Genomic DNA, 15,172 nt, shown 5'->3' with positions numbered 1-15,172 from the left:
ATGAACCAGGTTGTATCGTCTTTTTTTTATTTAATTTCCATTCCGAAACGAGCGAAACGCTACATGTTCTAGTATTCTATTTTGACTGGTATCCTTGTTTGGTTGACAAATGCTTGTTCCTGTTCAGAACCCTTCACCACAATGTAAAACGTTAGTGTTCCCTGATAAACGACGAAGGTTTTTTCCGTCAGGATCTGTTTGATCGTCTTCTTCGTATCGACAAGGTATGCAAATCCAAGTATCCTGTTTTCGTAGTAAACGTTCACTTTGTTTGGTCGGTATAAGCCTTGCCTGTCGCAATCTAGTGCTTCCTCGAAAAGTTGCTCTAGGACGCTGATCATTCTGAAAAAGTATAGAAATAACAGTAAAGATTGGGTATACTAGAACAGTAGAATTGCCTTACGTGGTGTCTTCGGAAAGCTGTTGCTGGAAATCTGTCGTTTGGAACTCGGGATAGCAGAAAACAACTGGCCAGTAGAGGATACCATCTTTGTCGCAGGATACCGTAAAATCTTCCAACGGTGCTAGTCGTGGTTTTAGTTTGCGCTCATCCTCCAGGGCGTTGCGTTCCTCAAACTTTACCGACCGTTTGCGAAGCTCGGCAACGGTGCGGTTCCATTGGTCTTCCTTTTCTCGCTCCTGTCGTGCTTCTTTACGTTCATTCCGCTGTTTTGCCGATTTGCGGGAAAGGCATGATTTCCGTAGCTCGATAGCCTGGCCGTTCGTTGGATCCCGCTGCAGTATCGTGTCACATAATTCCACGCACAATTCAAATCGATCCAATGCCGAAGCACACTGTGCCGCTCGCCATCGCGCCTTATCGTAATCCGATTTAAGATCCACAGCCTTCTGTGCGTCTTGCAGAGAGGAACGATAGTTGTGTAGCATGTAGTTAGCAGCGCTCCGGTTATTGTACAATGTCGCTTTGTAAGACGCATCACCAACTTTATAGCGCAGCGCTTCTGTGTAGCTCATTACAGCGAGCCGGAACTTACGATGTTGCATGTAAAACTTGCCATCCTCTTTGTAAGTGTCCGCCAGCTCCTGCTCCGTGTTTTCCTCGGGATCGTACTTCAGTTGCGCCAGCCCTTCCATCAGCGGGCTCAACTTCTCGCCCGGTTCGGGAGATTTTTTCATGAAAAACGGATGCTTGGCCATTTCTTCCTCCCAGCGGTCTTCCGGCCATCCTTCCGTGTAACGTCTTTTCTCCAGTGAGCTGATGAAAGCGTCAAGATCTTTATCCAGCCGTGCGGCTAACTCGAGCCGTTCCTGCTCGGAAAGTGCCTTTTTAGATTCCATTGTCGCAACTCCAACGAAAACCTGGCAGCAAGACAGGAAACGATTTAAAAACGAGCCAAACACCGGCAAAATCAACTGCGAACGAAGGTACACATGGGCGACGATGTTTGGTTTGATAGTTGTTTGACATTTGTGGTTTATATTACAGTTTCGAGTACTACTAGTCCTGGCGAATCAATCGAATGCAAAGAGAATTTATAGCATCGAGCTCAAAGTGCCGGTTCAGGGAACCTATTTTTCGTTAATCTTTGTATGCGAATAGTAATGTTTTATTTCAAGACATTAACGACGATGTAACAAATACAACAATTTTGCGGAAGGTTTTATGTACAAATATGCCACTAGGTTAATTTGGGACCTAACATAATATCAGAAAATCGACGAATCGCAAGAGAACCAAATCATACAACTGCTAAATAAGCTGCTGCGTTTTCACTTCTTGTAGATTCGAATCAACTGTCCCTGTTCGTTGTAGGTGTAAACCGGATCGCGAATCGGATCGACTGGCGAGTATTTCAGCTGAGCCGAAAACCCATTCACCAGACGGTCTTCATCTGTTTGCATGGTGCTGTACACGACACGCTGCAGGGTGTTATCTGGCGCCAGGATATAGTATTGTCCGGAGAAGGCATTAGCAACAGCAACTACTGGGCCGCGTTCTTCATCGCCGTCGTAATCATCTTCGCCATCCTCTTGCTGTACGTCCGGTTGCTCGGTTGTAACAGGGAGCTGTTCTGGTTCCTGTTCCGGTGGTCCGTAAGTTTCAGCGGGAGTGGCCTGTTGTTGCGGCTGCTCTACGGTCTGAGGTTGGACAACTTGCTGCTGCTGTTGAAATACGTTGGTACCGACGGGGGGAAGGACACGCAGCTGGCCACTAATAGGGAAGAACTGACGTTGGCCAAAGTTTGTCGGGAGCTGACGAATGGCGGCGGGCTGTTGGCGAAGATTTGCACGTTGCTGGAAGTCCCTTGGTTGATCGGACGGCAAACCCTGAATCTTCAGTGGGTCCAATTCAGGCTGAGGAGCAAACACCGCGGCGATCCGGTTAGTAAAGGGATAGAAAACATTCAACAAGCATTTACCTGCTCGGTTGTGGCGGTCGTGGAAGGGTTAGATTGGGTCACGGGCTCCACGGTGGTAGTGGTTGTGGTGGTTGTGGGGGTGGTGGTGCTTGGTTGTTCTTCTGCAACTTGCTGGCCGGCAAAACGGACATCTTCACGAGTGATTTGAACCTGAACTCGTTGCGGCTGTGGTTGGAAAAGCAGCAACGGAGCGCCGTATTCTGCCGGAAGACGGAACTGTGCCCCTTCCGGACGCCAACCGGATGCAGGGTACTGGGCTGCCGCCGTGGCGACAAGCAGTACTATCAGAAAGCAGTAACGATTCATTCCGATGCCGATTGCAGCTCACGTTACGTTCCGGCGAAGACTGATGGTCGTTCTGGGTGGCAACTAGACTTTTATATTTTAAAAATTCATATACAATCAGCTGACGATCGGTGAGGGTAGGTCAGTGTGCACCCGACGTTCAATGTCGCTCGGAAGAACTCGTCCGAAGATTCACTCAAACACCGCGGTGGTGGACGAATCAATATCTTCCTGCTTAATATGCACCTTGGGTGCGTCTGGCGACACTTGACTGGTAGTACCATTGATCGTTGGAAGGTGGATGTGCGCAGATCACGTGCAACAGCACCATAAAAGTAATATATGCATGCTCGCCACTTATATCCACTCGGTGCTACCCTCGCACGTAGATCATCATCTACGAGAACCAATTTTCCGTCGAAAATAACATTTTTTTGGTTCACATAAAACTTTATCGTTCTAATCATAATACGATCGTGTTCAATTGGAAAAAAGGAAAAATTAATTTCCTTTCCACCTCGGGAGACTACTGTTGGTCTGTTCCGTTTGCGAGTTGCAGCCAGCGTCGTGTTGCACAAGCAAACAGGCAAACTCAAACTCCACTTGCAGAACTTGACCTCCACGCCGGTTCCATATTATGCCGATCGTGTCCTTTCTCGCCATTGTGATGAATTGATAATTCATCAAAATAATTCCTACTGTAGGTCTACAATACAACTTGCAGGGTGAGCTGTAATTTAATGCGTTGAAGAAGCTAGTTTGGGAACCATCCGCATGCCGAGCACGGCTTGGCTGTGCGTGACAACGAAAAAGAGTGCAGTGAAGGTTGTTGTGTGGGGAATTCTTTCCGACCGTCTTCATCTTCGTGTGACTAAAGCCATATGAATCATCAACAGGAGAAGCATTTTTTTTTTTTTGGATAGACAATTTTTGTAGTTTTATAGATTTTAAAACAAATTTCATTCTAATGTATTTTTCTTATTGTTCAAAATTTTTAATGCAATTGACGGACCGATAATAACAAAACCGTTTTCACAACATTTCCAATAACACATTAAAACTGCAAAAACTGAAGCATATTAATACCACCTACCCTTTATCAAATGATAGAAACCATAACGAACGGTTTCAAATAAGTTTAAATATTTCAAATCCGCATGAAAGTTTATAGAGCCGACTTGGCGGCTCAATGCGGTACACGGCAAATGCTTGTGCAATAGCATTTTAACCTGTTACTATAAACAAAAAATCGTGCTAGTTTCAACATCTTTCACCAGTTTCCAGTGTTCCGCTTCAGATTTTCAGAAGTAACATTTGGAGTTCGCTAACGAAACTGCACAGAACTATTTATACGCGATGGATCTTTATAAAGAGAACAACTATGACGAATACGTCCCATCGATCACTCCGAATTACGATATTGACGACGAAGAGGACGAGCTACTAGCAGTTGGAAAGAATAACGGTGCCAAAGGTCTTACGGCTCCACCGGCGTTGCTCAACGAAATTGCAGCACAAGTAAGAAGACATTCTCTATTTCTCAAAACGCATTTTCAGGAAACAAGTATATACACGCTGCTGCTCGTATTTTTTTTGCAGGCCGAAGACTACGACCCATTTGCAGACCGCAGAAGACCCACGGTAGCGGAAAGTAAAGATGAATACCACCAGAAGCGTCGACGTCTGGTTATTTCGCCTGAGAGAGTTGATCCGTTTGCAAATGGTACATATTGGCGGGCAAGAGCGAACACTAGAAAACCTGATTCTAAAATTCTTATGATTTTTCCTCGATTTTATCAGGTGGAGAAACGCTTGATGTCGGAAGCCGAACATATATGGAAATTAGGCGCGAGCAGATCATGAAAGGCGAAGAAGAACAGGTATGGTATATTTGCACTCGGACGATAAATCTATAGTTCAATTAATTCCACACTCCCTTTCGCTTACCGTTTGCCAGCTCCGTAGGAAGATCCAAGAGAAAGTGAAGGACGGGACGCTTAAAATTAGTTCAAAAGGACCTCATAAGCAACATTCGCAGTTGGATCAGGCGTTGGAGGAGCATTCGATACCGCAAAAGGAGTCTTCTATGCCGATATCGGCGACATGGGAAATCGAGGTAAGTTTATTTAGGTGATTGGGTGGCATTTTTGAAACAATCGTCGTTAAGTATTTATTTCTTGAAGATGGATGTCTTCAGCCGTCACTAATATATAGTTTGTACCAGATATTCTTCCTTTCACCGAGCCGGATTTTCTTCTATTTGTTGGCTAAACGATCGTCCGTTCCGATCGTTCGGTCATGCCTATCCGTTAATGGCTTATTAGACTTTATTTTCTTTTAAGTACGCGGATAGTCAGTCCTCTTGTACAGGGTAAGTTTCGGTCTCGGTTAGGATTCGAACCCACGCACGGTGGGATAAGAGGCGAACATTTTAGCAAAAATCAAAATTTGTGTATGTTAATGAGTGATTATCATTAAATGGTAATCACATAAAAAAATTGATACTTAACTAAAAAGAAGCCTTATTATCATTTTTAAGGCATGCCAAAGTTAAAAAATTTAAAAGGGTATTTTAAAAAAATATTTTGAATACGTGAGATTTCGTCAGTTTAAAACGAATTCAATTTTTTTTCAATTTCAGTATCCAGAAAAGGTTCATTTTAAGAATATAGATATATTATTCTACATTTTAGAATGTAAATACATGTTCTCAAATGAACAGCTACAAAGATAGAAATAACAAGCTTTTGTTGGAAAATGCAGAAAAACCACGATTTTCAAACTTTGGTAGTGAAAAAAGAGGCTCATGACGCATTTAGAAAATGTTTACTAGATATGAATACTTATATAACTTTTTTCTTTTTACAGAAAACACCTGCATGGCATCGTTGGGATGAAACGCCGGAACACAAGAGTGGGACGCAGGAGGTGCGCGTCTGGGATGCGACTCCGGTACATGCGAACGTAGTGGCTGCGGCTGCTGATCAGAAGACGTCTACCGAGAACCCCACGAGCCGTCGCAAAAAAAGCCGTTGGGAAGAGACCCCAAAAACGGAGCGCGAAACGGCCGAACATTCGTGGGGTAAAACACCCCGTGCTGAACGCATGAGCGGGGAGGGAGCTGAACTGCTGGAAGGTACTACCCCCACCTCAAAACGCTCCTCACGTTGGGACGAGACACCCTCCACAATGAGGTCTACGTTGGCGATGACACCCAGAGCGTACGCGACGCCGCTTCTTACACCAGGCGGCTCTACTCCAGTGGGAGACCAAGCGATGACGATGGCAACGCCGACGCCTGGCCACCTAGCAGCTATGACGGTCGAGCAGTTGCAGGTGTATCGCTGGGAGAAGGAAATCGATGAACGAAATTGGCCCTTCACCGACGAGGAGCTGGATTTGATGTTCCCGGAAGACTACAAGATTTTGCCACCACCTTTTGGCTACATTCCGCCGGAACGCCACCTTATTACTACACCGACGCTGACCGGGTTTTTTATTCAGACCGAGAACAAATCGGCCAAGTTCATAGACAACCAGCCAAAAGGCAATCTACCGTACATTAAGCCAGAGGACGAACAGCACTTCGATAAACTGCTTTTCGAGGTAGACGAGGAGACACTGACGCTCCAAGAGCAGAAGGAGCGCAAGATCATAAAGCTGCTGCTGAAGATCAAGAACGGAATAGCACCTATTCGCAAGGTCGCTCTACGGCAGATAACGGACAAGGCGCGCGAGTTTGGGGCCGGACCATTATTCAACCAGATTCTGCCGATGCTGATGAACCCCACCCTGGAGGACCAGGAGCGCCACTACTTGGTGAAAGTAATAGACCGCGTTCTGTACAAGCTGGACGACCTGGTGCGCCCCTACGTGCACAAGATATTGGTCGTAATCGAGCCACTGCTCATCGACGAGGACTACTACACGCGCGTCGTGGGCCGCGAGATCATCTCCAACCTGGCGAAGGCGGCAGGTCTGGCGACGATGATATCCACCATGCGTCCCGATATCGACAACATCGACGAGTATGTGCGCAACACAACGGCTCGCGCCTTCGCGGTGGTCGCCACTGCATGCGGTATTACCTCGCTGCTGCCCTTTCTTAAGGCGGTGTGCAAGAGCAAGAATTCGTGGCAAGCGTGTCACACCGGTATGAGGATCGTGCAGCAGATGGCCATCATGATGGGCTGTGCCATCTTGCCCCACCTGAAGTCCTTGGTCGAGATTATAGAGCATGGGTTGGTGGATAAGCAGCCGAAGGTGCGCATCATCACGGCGCTGGCATTGTCGGCGCTCGCCGAAGCGGCCACCCCGTACGGCATCGAGTCATTCGATTCGGTGCTGAAACCGCTGTGGAGAGGCATCCGAAAGGAGAGTGGCAAGGGTTTGGCGGCATTTTTGAAGGTGATCGGCTATCTCATATCGCTAATGGACGCTGAGTACGCGAACTATTACACACGCGAAGTGATACCCATTCTTATCCGCGAGTTCCAATCGCCTGATGAGGAGGTGAAAATAATCGTCCTGAAGGTGGTGAAACAGTGCTGCGCCACTGACGGTGTCGATGCGCAGTATATCAACGAGGAAATCTTGTCGCATTTCTTCGAACACTTCTGGAAGAAGCATCGGATGGCGCTCGCTCGCCGCAGCTACCTCCAACTAGTTGACACGACGGTGGAGATCGCGAATAAGGTCGGTGCATCAAAGGTAATCGACCGTATAGTGAACGATCTCAAGGACGATAACGAGCAGTATCGAAAGATGGCGATGGAGACGATCACAAGGATAATAGCCGAAATTGGTGCGGCTGACCTTGATTCACATTTGGAGGAGCAGCTTATCGATGGCACCCTGTACGCGATTCAGGAGCAAACGACCGAGGACGTGGTGATGCTAAACGGATTCGAAACGATCGTGAACCTCTTGGGCAAACGGGTTAAGCCGTACCTGCCGCAGATTTGTGGCATTATCCTCTGGCTGCTGAACAACAAATCAGTCAAAGTGCGCAAGCTGGCCGCCGATATGATATCGCGAATCGCCGGCGTGATGAAGACGTGCGAAGAAGATAAGCAAATGAGCCATCTCGGAAAGGTGCTGTACGAATCCCTCGGAGAGGAGTACCCGGAGGTTCTCGGATCGATTCTGGGCGCTCTGAAGGAAATCGTGAATTTAATAGGCATGTCGAACATGACGCCACCGATCAACGATCTGCTGCCACGACTCACACCGATCCTGAAGAACCGCCACGAGAAGGTACAGGAGAATTGCGTCTATCTGGTTGGACGTATCGCCGATCGCGGGGCGGAGTACGTTTCGGCTCGCCAGTGGATGCGCACCTGCTTTGATCTGCTGGACCTATTCAAGGCACACAAGAAGGCGATTCGGCGTGCCGCAGTCAACACGTTTGGGTACATCACGAAAGCAATCGGGCCACACGACGTTCTGGTGACGCTGCTCAACAACCTCAAAGTGCAGGAGCGTCAGAATCGCGTTTGCACAACCGTGGCTATTGCCATCGTCGCCGAAATATGCCAACCATTCACCGTGCTGCCGTTACTGATGAACGAGTACCGCGTGCCGGAACTGAACGTGCAGAACGGCGTACTGAAGTCGCTCTCCTTCCTTTTCGAGTACATCGGCGAGACGGCCAAGGACTACATCTATACCGTTTGTCCGTTGCTCGAACAGGCACTGATGGAACGCGATCTGGTACATCGGCAGACTGCCTGTACCACCATCAAGCACATGGCACTTGGTGTGTACGGATTCGGATGCGACGACGTCTTAAACCACCTGCTCAACTATGTGTGGCCTAACATCTTTGAAACGTCACCGCATATGGTGCAAGCGTTCAGAGAAGCGGTTGGAGGGTTGCTGGTTGCAATTGGCCCTACAAGGATCCTTCAGTACACGCTCCAGGGACTGTTCCATCCATCTCGAAAGGTACGCGATGTCTATTGGAAGATTTACAATTCGCTATATATCGAAGCACAGGATGCGATCGTCGCCTGCTACCCACGAGTTGCCAACGATCCAAAAAACCATTACATTCGCTATGAGCTCGAGTATAGTATATAAGCAATGTGAGCTAATCTATTCGTGGAGCTTTATTGATTACTACAATTGTTGGGCCTCGATACTTACAATTGGCAACTCGAAACCACTCGTAACATTGGGTAAAAGGCACTCATTTAAAAACTTGAGCAATTCTGTCAATATTTTTATATCAAAGCCTTGATGAGTCATCTTACTTGAACTACTTTTTTGGATAATCATTCACATACACATTTCAGCAGGGGTGAGAGAAAAATAAAGAAATAAACTAAACAGCTTTGTAGTGAATAATTCAAAGAATATTGTTTAACACAATTATGTTTCATTAAAGTATTCAATTTTGTTTTGGTGTGCTCTCATATGCACTAAGCTGCACCAACCGACAATTCGAATAGGCCTACGAATATGTTAATCGATGATCGCGTTAAATTGTCGTTAATAAATTTATGGCGACTCCCGATTTTAATCGATGAAGAAACCAACCTTCCTGTTTACACGACGCTATCGAAACGTCAATTGTGGATGAAAATTTGCAAAACGAACATAAACAAATTCTGTTTTGTATCTCATTCCCTTTTCTATCGATACGGTATTGGTTGACGAAATATAGGTAGTAGAATCTTAAAATTCCACCATTTTTAACATACATTTTAACACCATCATTCGCGCTTTATTTTACAGCCCACAAAAGGTCCGACTCTGAGCTGCAACCAAGATATGTCCCTGGACAGTGACACCTCGGAAACCCTCTCCCGAGGATCCACCGGGATGGTTTTGCCCTCAATCAACTTTGCTGAAGACAAATATCCGTACTGTATCGTATGGACACCGATACCAGTGCTCACGTGGTTCTTCCCGTTCATCGGCCACATGGGAATTGCAATGTCGAACGGTGTAATACGAGATTTCGCTGGACCGTACTACGTGTCCGAGGACAACATGGGCTTCGGACGACCGACACGATATTTGCGACTTCATCCCTCAAACGCTTTCGGTGGTTCACAAAACTGGGACGAGTCGGTGATCAAAGCGTCGGCAACGTATGGTGCCCGGATGCACAATCTGTTTTGCGACAACTGTCACTCGCACGTCGGAATGGCACTCGCCCTGATGCGATACAAAGAGTACACCAACTGGAACATGGTGGTTTTAGCGTTCTGGATGTTCTTCAGAGGCAAATATGTAGGGGTGCGTGGTTTTCTTAAGACATGGTTGCCCTTTATCATTATTCTTATCATTTGCGGGCTAGTGGCCATGTATTCCAAGATTACAATCGGTTAATATCGTATCGCGGTATCAGGGGTATTAATGCGCATAATCGAAATTAACACTCTGCTAGACTTACCGAAAACTGTATCAACGTCAAATCCATTTCTTTTATGGATATACTGCGTTTATCTTACCAATGGACATCATGTAACCTGCATGAATCGAGGCTGAAACGAATTATTTAGAAAGATAGTATTTAGCATACAGTGGATGTACAAAATAAATGAATGAAGACAACTTACAACACCTGTTGCCCTGAGAGGGTATTTATTAACAAAACAAACATGTTTGTCAGAATGAAAGCAAACGGTGCTCTTATCCAACGACCAGTCTAGAACTTCTTCGTCTTATCGTTGATGGCATCGGCATGTTCTAGCAGTTTCTTCCATTCGGGCACGGTCAAACTGATTCCTTTCTTGCCGGGAAACATTTTACCATCCTTTTCGTAATACTCGCGAATATTGACGTACACCCGACCCTTGAACTCGTTGACCGTCACCCGCCGCTTGTCATTTAGTGGGAAGCCCTCTTCGGCTTCTTCCTTGGACTCATTGGTAGGTTTGACTTTCTTCGCTGGAGTAGGCTGCAAGTAAATTCGAACGAAAATGCTATCGTTTCTATTCTCAATGAGATCAATTCAAGTGCATGTGCTTACATCCGCTGGGCCCGACTCGGAATCGGATGAACTTGCTTTCTTGTTTTTCGGCATTTTGCTACCAAAAACCTGTCGCTTATGGAACGTTTTGTTGAGATCTTATATCCACGCGCTACGCTATCTGAAGCGCACGAATTTATGGGGTTACTTTTATCACTGAACAGCCGGTCTGTCTAGCGCCAATTCTTTTTTGACATTCTTTTCGTTCGTTAAACAACAAAAAGAACAACAAAACTATCTAACCAAACAAACAAGATTTGTCCAACAAAGCTTCAACATAACGTAGCGCTTGATTAAAAAAACCTTGGCAAAAACTTTAAACTAGCATCGTTTGTTTGCACCGTTTTTAGCAGAAAAGTAAATGAAAAGTAAAAAAATTTCTGCACTAAACAACAACGAAAATTCTGAAAAAACTTAAAAAATTGCTGGTGACTACTCAAAATTTTACCTGTAAGAGACTGTATAAAGAAAAATTAAAGAAAACCTCCTTTTACTTTTTGTTTCATAAAACGTCGTTTTTCATATGTTCGAGGTTGAAAAAAATGGCGTTAATATCGACTGCTTGTAGTGAATAAGAGCGAGGTCTATAATTGTTATTTGCATAAATGATTTTTTATTTTACAATTCTGACCTATTTAAAATAAGCTTTGGATTGTGAGAGAAATATTTATTCGTTACGAAATTACAGAGTTGATTATTTTTTTATGTAATTCATTACACCGCCAACAAACTGAAAACGGTTGAACACAACTGGTACTACTTTTTCGTTATATTTGAAGCGCTTGATGAACGTTGAATCAGTCCGGAAGCCAAGCTAGACATTGGTCGAGCAGATATTGGTGGTTTAGGAATTTGTCTGCCTGTCGAAGTTGGAGTGCTTGGCTGAAGGAGTTTACGCTGAGCGGCAAGAGTACCTAGCGTGCTCGCGGTCGATTTTTTGCTAGCAGTCGGAGGTAGTTGTCCTGCCGATCCCAGAGCTCCCGAGTGCGGCATGGAGACGGTTTTACGAAGCGTGGCAACTGATTTAACTTGTGCGATCGACGGCCTAGGCGTATCGGCCCGACCTCCCGAGTTACCACTGATCGATGATTTGGCCGTGGAACTAAGTGAGCTGTTAGAGGAAGATTTCTTTTTTGCACCGATGTCCACCGGTGGGCGTCGTCTTTCGATGCTCAGTAAGGAGCTAGATCGGGGCTGAAGAAATTTGGGTGTTAATAGTGATTTTCTTGAAATTGCCGTCGTATGCTGCGGCGTGATCGTAATTGCCGAACCATCAGTAATGTCCTGCGTAGTGTTCAGTTTCATCAGCAGCAGTGCCATATCGATCTGCGAGCGCGCCTGCTTCAAATAGTTAATTACATTAAGATCACGATCATGCTGCTGTTCGAGTTGAGTAGGAGTAGAGTGAACTCGTTTTTCATTTGGACTCGAAGTGACGAGGGTTTTCATGGCTTCGTAAGCTTTCTCGTCCGGAACGCTAGTATGCTCGGGGCTTTGGGCAGCCTCCACAACGGGCTTTTCTGAGTTACATTCTGAGTGTGCTATTTCATGAGTCTTATTGTTAATGCCGACACTTTCGGCGGAGGAATTTGATTTTGCTTCAGATTGTCCTTCTGACAATCCACAGGACGCGCTCCTCCTCGGAGTAGGTTCGTTTTTCGATTCGGTATCTTTCTGCTGCTGCTGCTGCTGCTTGTCGCTGCATTCTGCAACGTCCAATTGCGGTATTTTATCAATTTGGTTCGAAAAACCGCACTCTTTGGTAGCTTCGATTCTCGACAGACATTTTCCCTCCGCCGGTGGTGTTGAAAATGGACTTTGCACCGTTAAACCTGGACTAGTGACGCATACCTTCCCACGGGGCGATTTAAGAGGAGAATGCAGCATTGCTTGCTCCTTTCCCTCCTTCACTTGGCGAATGCTGGACTGGTAAAAGTCAAGCAAATTCGATAGCATCGCCTTCGAGACAAGCGCGCAGCTTTCTGAAACGTCCGGCAGCAGGTTGGAGGAAGTGTTGTTCTTAAACTTTGAGAAAACTTGCGGCCCAGTTGCCTGCACTTCCCAGAAGGAGCTTTCGCAATCTGTTTTCTCCGGACAGCTGCAGTTAACCAGCTCATACGACAGGTCCGCCCGCATGCCGGATCGGTTGCACTTGATGGTGACCGTCAAGTTGTCGGTGCTGCCTTTGTCGGCTTCAAAATCCAGGTACTGCAATCTCAGCCCCATCGATTTGAGCAAGAGCGTCAAGTTGATTGCGTCAATGTCTAGTGGCTGAAAATGGAAAGCATGAAACAGTTATTTGGTAAAGACATTATACACCTGTCTCCTTATAGGGAAGCACAGCACAGTGAGGGAATACTAATCAGATGCATTGTCGCAGCGATCAAAGATTTGTTCCAGCACAAACGTAGAAAAAACGACCAGAGTTCACGATCATAGTTTTAAATTTCAACACTTTATTATATTTTCAGCTTACCTCCGTGCGCTCCAAACTACAGCTTTTCTTCTGTACTTCGATCCATCTGTTTATCAGATCCGGCAGTTTAACGATGCTAGCAGTCGCCATTGTATTTTACTCGTCTCAGTGTTGATGCCCAACTTATGCCACACGACCCAATAAAATGCTCCAATGTAGGAATTAAGTTTTTCCGTTTTTTTGCAGCTTCACCAAATAATCCAACACAAAGCGTCAGAAAAAAAACATACACGAAACAATACTTCTGCTTTGTTCGCGGCTAACAACTGAGGTCCGAAGAGATCGACCGCTACGGAGTGCCTCGATTGATCTACAGTTCGAAAAGCAGAATTGAACGTTGATATCCAATCGCTGCTTTTATTTTTCAATGTGTTGGTGCCGTTACTGTCGCAAGCTTAACGAAGGTGAGTTGTATGTTCACAAATTTAAAAGGCATCTTAGATTATTTACAATACCTTTATTGCATCCACCGCCGTGTTTTGAATCATCCCAATCTGAGTTGTTGGGACTGTTTTAATTTTTATTTTATCAGAAAGTAATGGCTCCATCGATTTGGATACACACGTTCGACGAGTTTGGTCGATTGTCATTTTATTCAATCGTACCAAGGTTACTTAAGCCAAGCAATGTTCGTTCGACTGGCAAGTGTTGCTTCGTTTTGGCAATCTTGGGCAGCACACCTAGTCCCAAGGTGGGGATAGTAATCACTTTGGCGCGCTGCAGCTTTATTCTAGTGGTGGGTAAACCAAATCCCCAAATCCAAATCCCAATCCAAGAAACAGTCGGAACAGTCCAAGCAGTGGATACCCAACGAGAAATTTTGGTGTTATTTTGGGGTAAAAGAATTCGCTTCAGAACTGCCCGCTTTTCTTTTCAGAATTCTTTTACCCCTTCTTTTGCAGCAGATTTCCTATGCAATCTAGGCGTAAACCGACTTCTGAAAAGAAGGGTAAAACAACTCTCTTTATACTTGCGGGACGCCTCAAAAGAGAACGCTTTTGCCGTGACTGTGCGTTCATAATACCTATTTTTGACTATACGCGCAAAAACCGTATACCCATTCGTAATAGATTATATGAGCTGAGTTCAGGATATCTTTTCGTTCCCATAATAATTATTTTCATGCAGGAAAATATTTTTGTTTGTTTTATTGTTTTGATATATATGATATATTGATTGGTAGAAAAGTGCAGCTGTTGGATTTTGCATCGACGCCCAAGGGTGTTAGAGCTTGCATCGACGTCCAATTGTCAGCGCTGTTGACCTTAAGCAGTACTGGTGGGTTTCACCACATTATCAACCATTGATAGCTGGCGGTGTTAACCAAAACTGAGCGAAAATACCTGCCCTACTCCGAAAAATGGCCCCCTTTTGCCAGTTGGGAAATCTAAGATGCACCCCCTTGTGCAATCGATGGTGACCGTTGCATGAATGGAGCAGAGTTGGATGCGATTGTTCTGGAGATAAATGCCCCAATGCTCCCTCTCGTTTAATGATTTATATTTAATATCGCAAGATACTTTCGTCCCTCTCAAACCTATATAGGGGTAAGCGGTGAGACTCATCATTATCATCATCATCATCATCATCATCATCATCATCATCATCATGTAAACAAATCAATGTCGGTCTGGAAATTGTGTATCCTAATCTGAATCCCCGATTCAGAATCCGGTAAAAATGGTCTGGTCCTGAAGAAATGGGTTTGGTTGGTTAGAACAACTCGGATAATCGACATTCTACTGTATTTCTTTGTAAAAAATAGGTTCCAAGAGTTTTTCTAGAGCCCAACTTGTAAATCGCGTAAAAAACTCAATCGATGTCCATTGGACATTCTACCCAGCGTTCGATTTGAGTAAACTTAAATCAATTACATTGTCTCTAGATCGACTAGTTATGTGACTAATTCGACTCAAATCATTGTGAGTCGATTCAAACAGTTTAGGAACAAGTCAGAATCGCATCAATATGGAGTCCCAAACCAATCAAATCTGATTCGAATCCTAATCGAATCTGCCAGATGGGATTCGAATCTTTAGAATCCGTCAA

At 45.2% G+C, this 15,172-nt stretch overlaps 6 protein-coding genes across 7 annotated transcripts; 2 read left to right on the top strand and 4 right to left on the bottom strand.

The window, feature by feature from the left end:
- Positions 1 to 10: 10 nt before the first annotated feature.
- LOC131267711 (DNA polymerase interacting tetratricopeptide repeat-containing, protein of 47 kDa) lies at positions 11 to 1,704 on the bottom strand. The gene is made up of 3 exons (XM_058270656.1): positions 1,697 to 1,704; positions 404 to 1,465; positions 11 to 342 (listed from the first exon to the last, which is right to left on the bottom strand). Exons 1-3 carry the CDS (start codon positions 1,702 to 1,704, stop codon positions 69 to 71), a joined length of 1,344 nt encoding a protein of 447 aa, XP_058126639.1. The 3' UTR covers positions 11 to 68.
- LOC131259197 (putative mediator of RNA polymerase II transcription subunit 26) lies at positions 1,624 to 2,687 on the bottom strand. The gene is made up of 2 exons (XM_058260638.1): positions 2,382 to 2,687; positions 1,624 to 2,316 (listed from the first exon to the last, which is right to left on the bottom strand). Exons 1-2 carry the CDS (start codon positions 2,685 to 2,687, stop codon positions 1,732 to 1,734), a joined length of 891 nt encoding a protein of 296 aa, XP_058116621.1. The 3' UTR covers positions 1,624 to 1,731.
- Positions 2,688 to 4,022: 1,335 nt separating this feature from the next.
- Positions 4,023 to 8,747, top strand: LOC131267703 (splicing factor 3B subunit 1-like). Its single transcript, XM_058270644.1, has 5 exons — positions 4,023 to 4,184; positions 4,266 to 4,389; positions 4,467 to 4,546; positions 4,624 to 4,782; positions 5,535 to 8,747. Exons 1-5 carry the CDS (start codon positions 4,023 to 4,025, stop codon positions 8,745 to 8,747), a joined length of 3,738 nt encoding a protein of 1,245 aa, XP_058126627.1.
- Positions 8,748 to 9,244: 497 nt separating this feature from the next.
- LOC131271677 (transmembrane protein 222) lies at positions 9,245 to 10,230 on the top strand. Its single transcript, XM_058273183.1, has 2 exons — positions 9,245 to 9,333; positions 9,405 to 10,230. Exon 2 carries the CDS (start codon positions 9,441 to 9,443, stop codon positions 10,002 to 10,004), a length of 564 nt encoding a protein of 187 aa, XP_058129166.1. The 5' UTR covers positions 9,245 to 9,333; positions 9,405 to 9,440; the 3' UTR covers positions 10,005 to 10,230.
- On the bottom strand, positions 10,231 to 10,845 carry LOC131271678 (RNA polymerase II transcriptional coactivator). Its single transcript, XM_058273185.1, has 2 exons — positions 10,648 to 10,845; positions 10,231 to 10,575 (listed from the first exon to the last, which is right to left on the bottom strand). Exons 1-2 carry the CDS (start codon positions 10,699 to 10,701, stop codon positions 10,324 to 10,326), a joined length of 306 nt encoding a protein of 101 aa, XP_058129168.1. The 5' UTR covers positions 10,702 to 10,845; the 3' UTR covers positions 10,231 to 10,323.
- Positions 10,846 to 11,299: 454 nt separating this feature from the next.
- Positions 11,300 to 13,423, bottom strand: LOC131272201 (uncharacterized). 2 transcript variants are annotated; one of them, XM_058273860.1, is made up of 3 exons: positions 13,124 to 13,423; positions 12,399 to 12,918; positions 11,300 to 12,353 (listed from the first exon to the last, which is right to left on the bottom strand). In XM_058273860.1, the coding sequence occupies exons 1-3, from the start codon at positions 13,211 to 13,213 to the stop codon at positions 11,404 to 11,406; spliced, it is 1,560 nt and encodes a 519-aa protein (XP_058129843.1). In that variant the 5' UTR covers positions 13,214 to 13,423; the 3' UTR covers positions 11,300 to 11,403. The 2 variants fall into 2 exon arrangements, with proteins under 2 accessions (XP_058129843.1, XP_058129842.1); XM_058273859.1 differs by having other exon boundaries at positions 11,300 to 12,918.
- Between the last annotated feature and the right edge of the window lie 1,749 nt (positions 13,424 to 15,172).

The sequence above is a fragment of the Anopheles coustani genome, chromosome 3, assembly GCF_943734705.1.
Source record: "Anopheles coustani chromosome 3, idAnoCousDA_361_x.2, whole genome shotgun sequence".
Classification (NCBI taxonomy): Eukaryota; Metazoa; Arthropoda; class Insecta; order Diptera; family Culicidae; genus Anopheles; species Anopheles coustani.
Note: the sequence above shows the minus strand (reverse complement) of the source record. Positions and strands in the feature narration are given on the sequence as shown.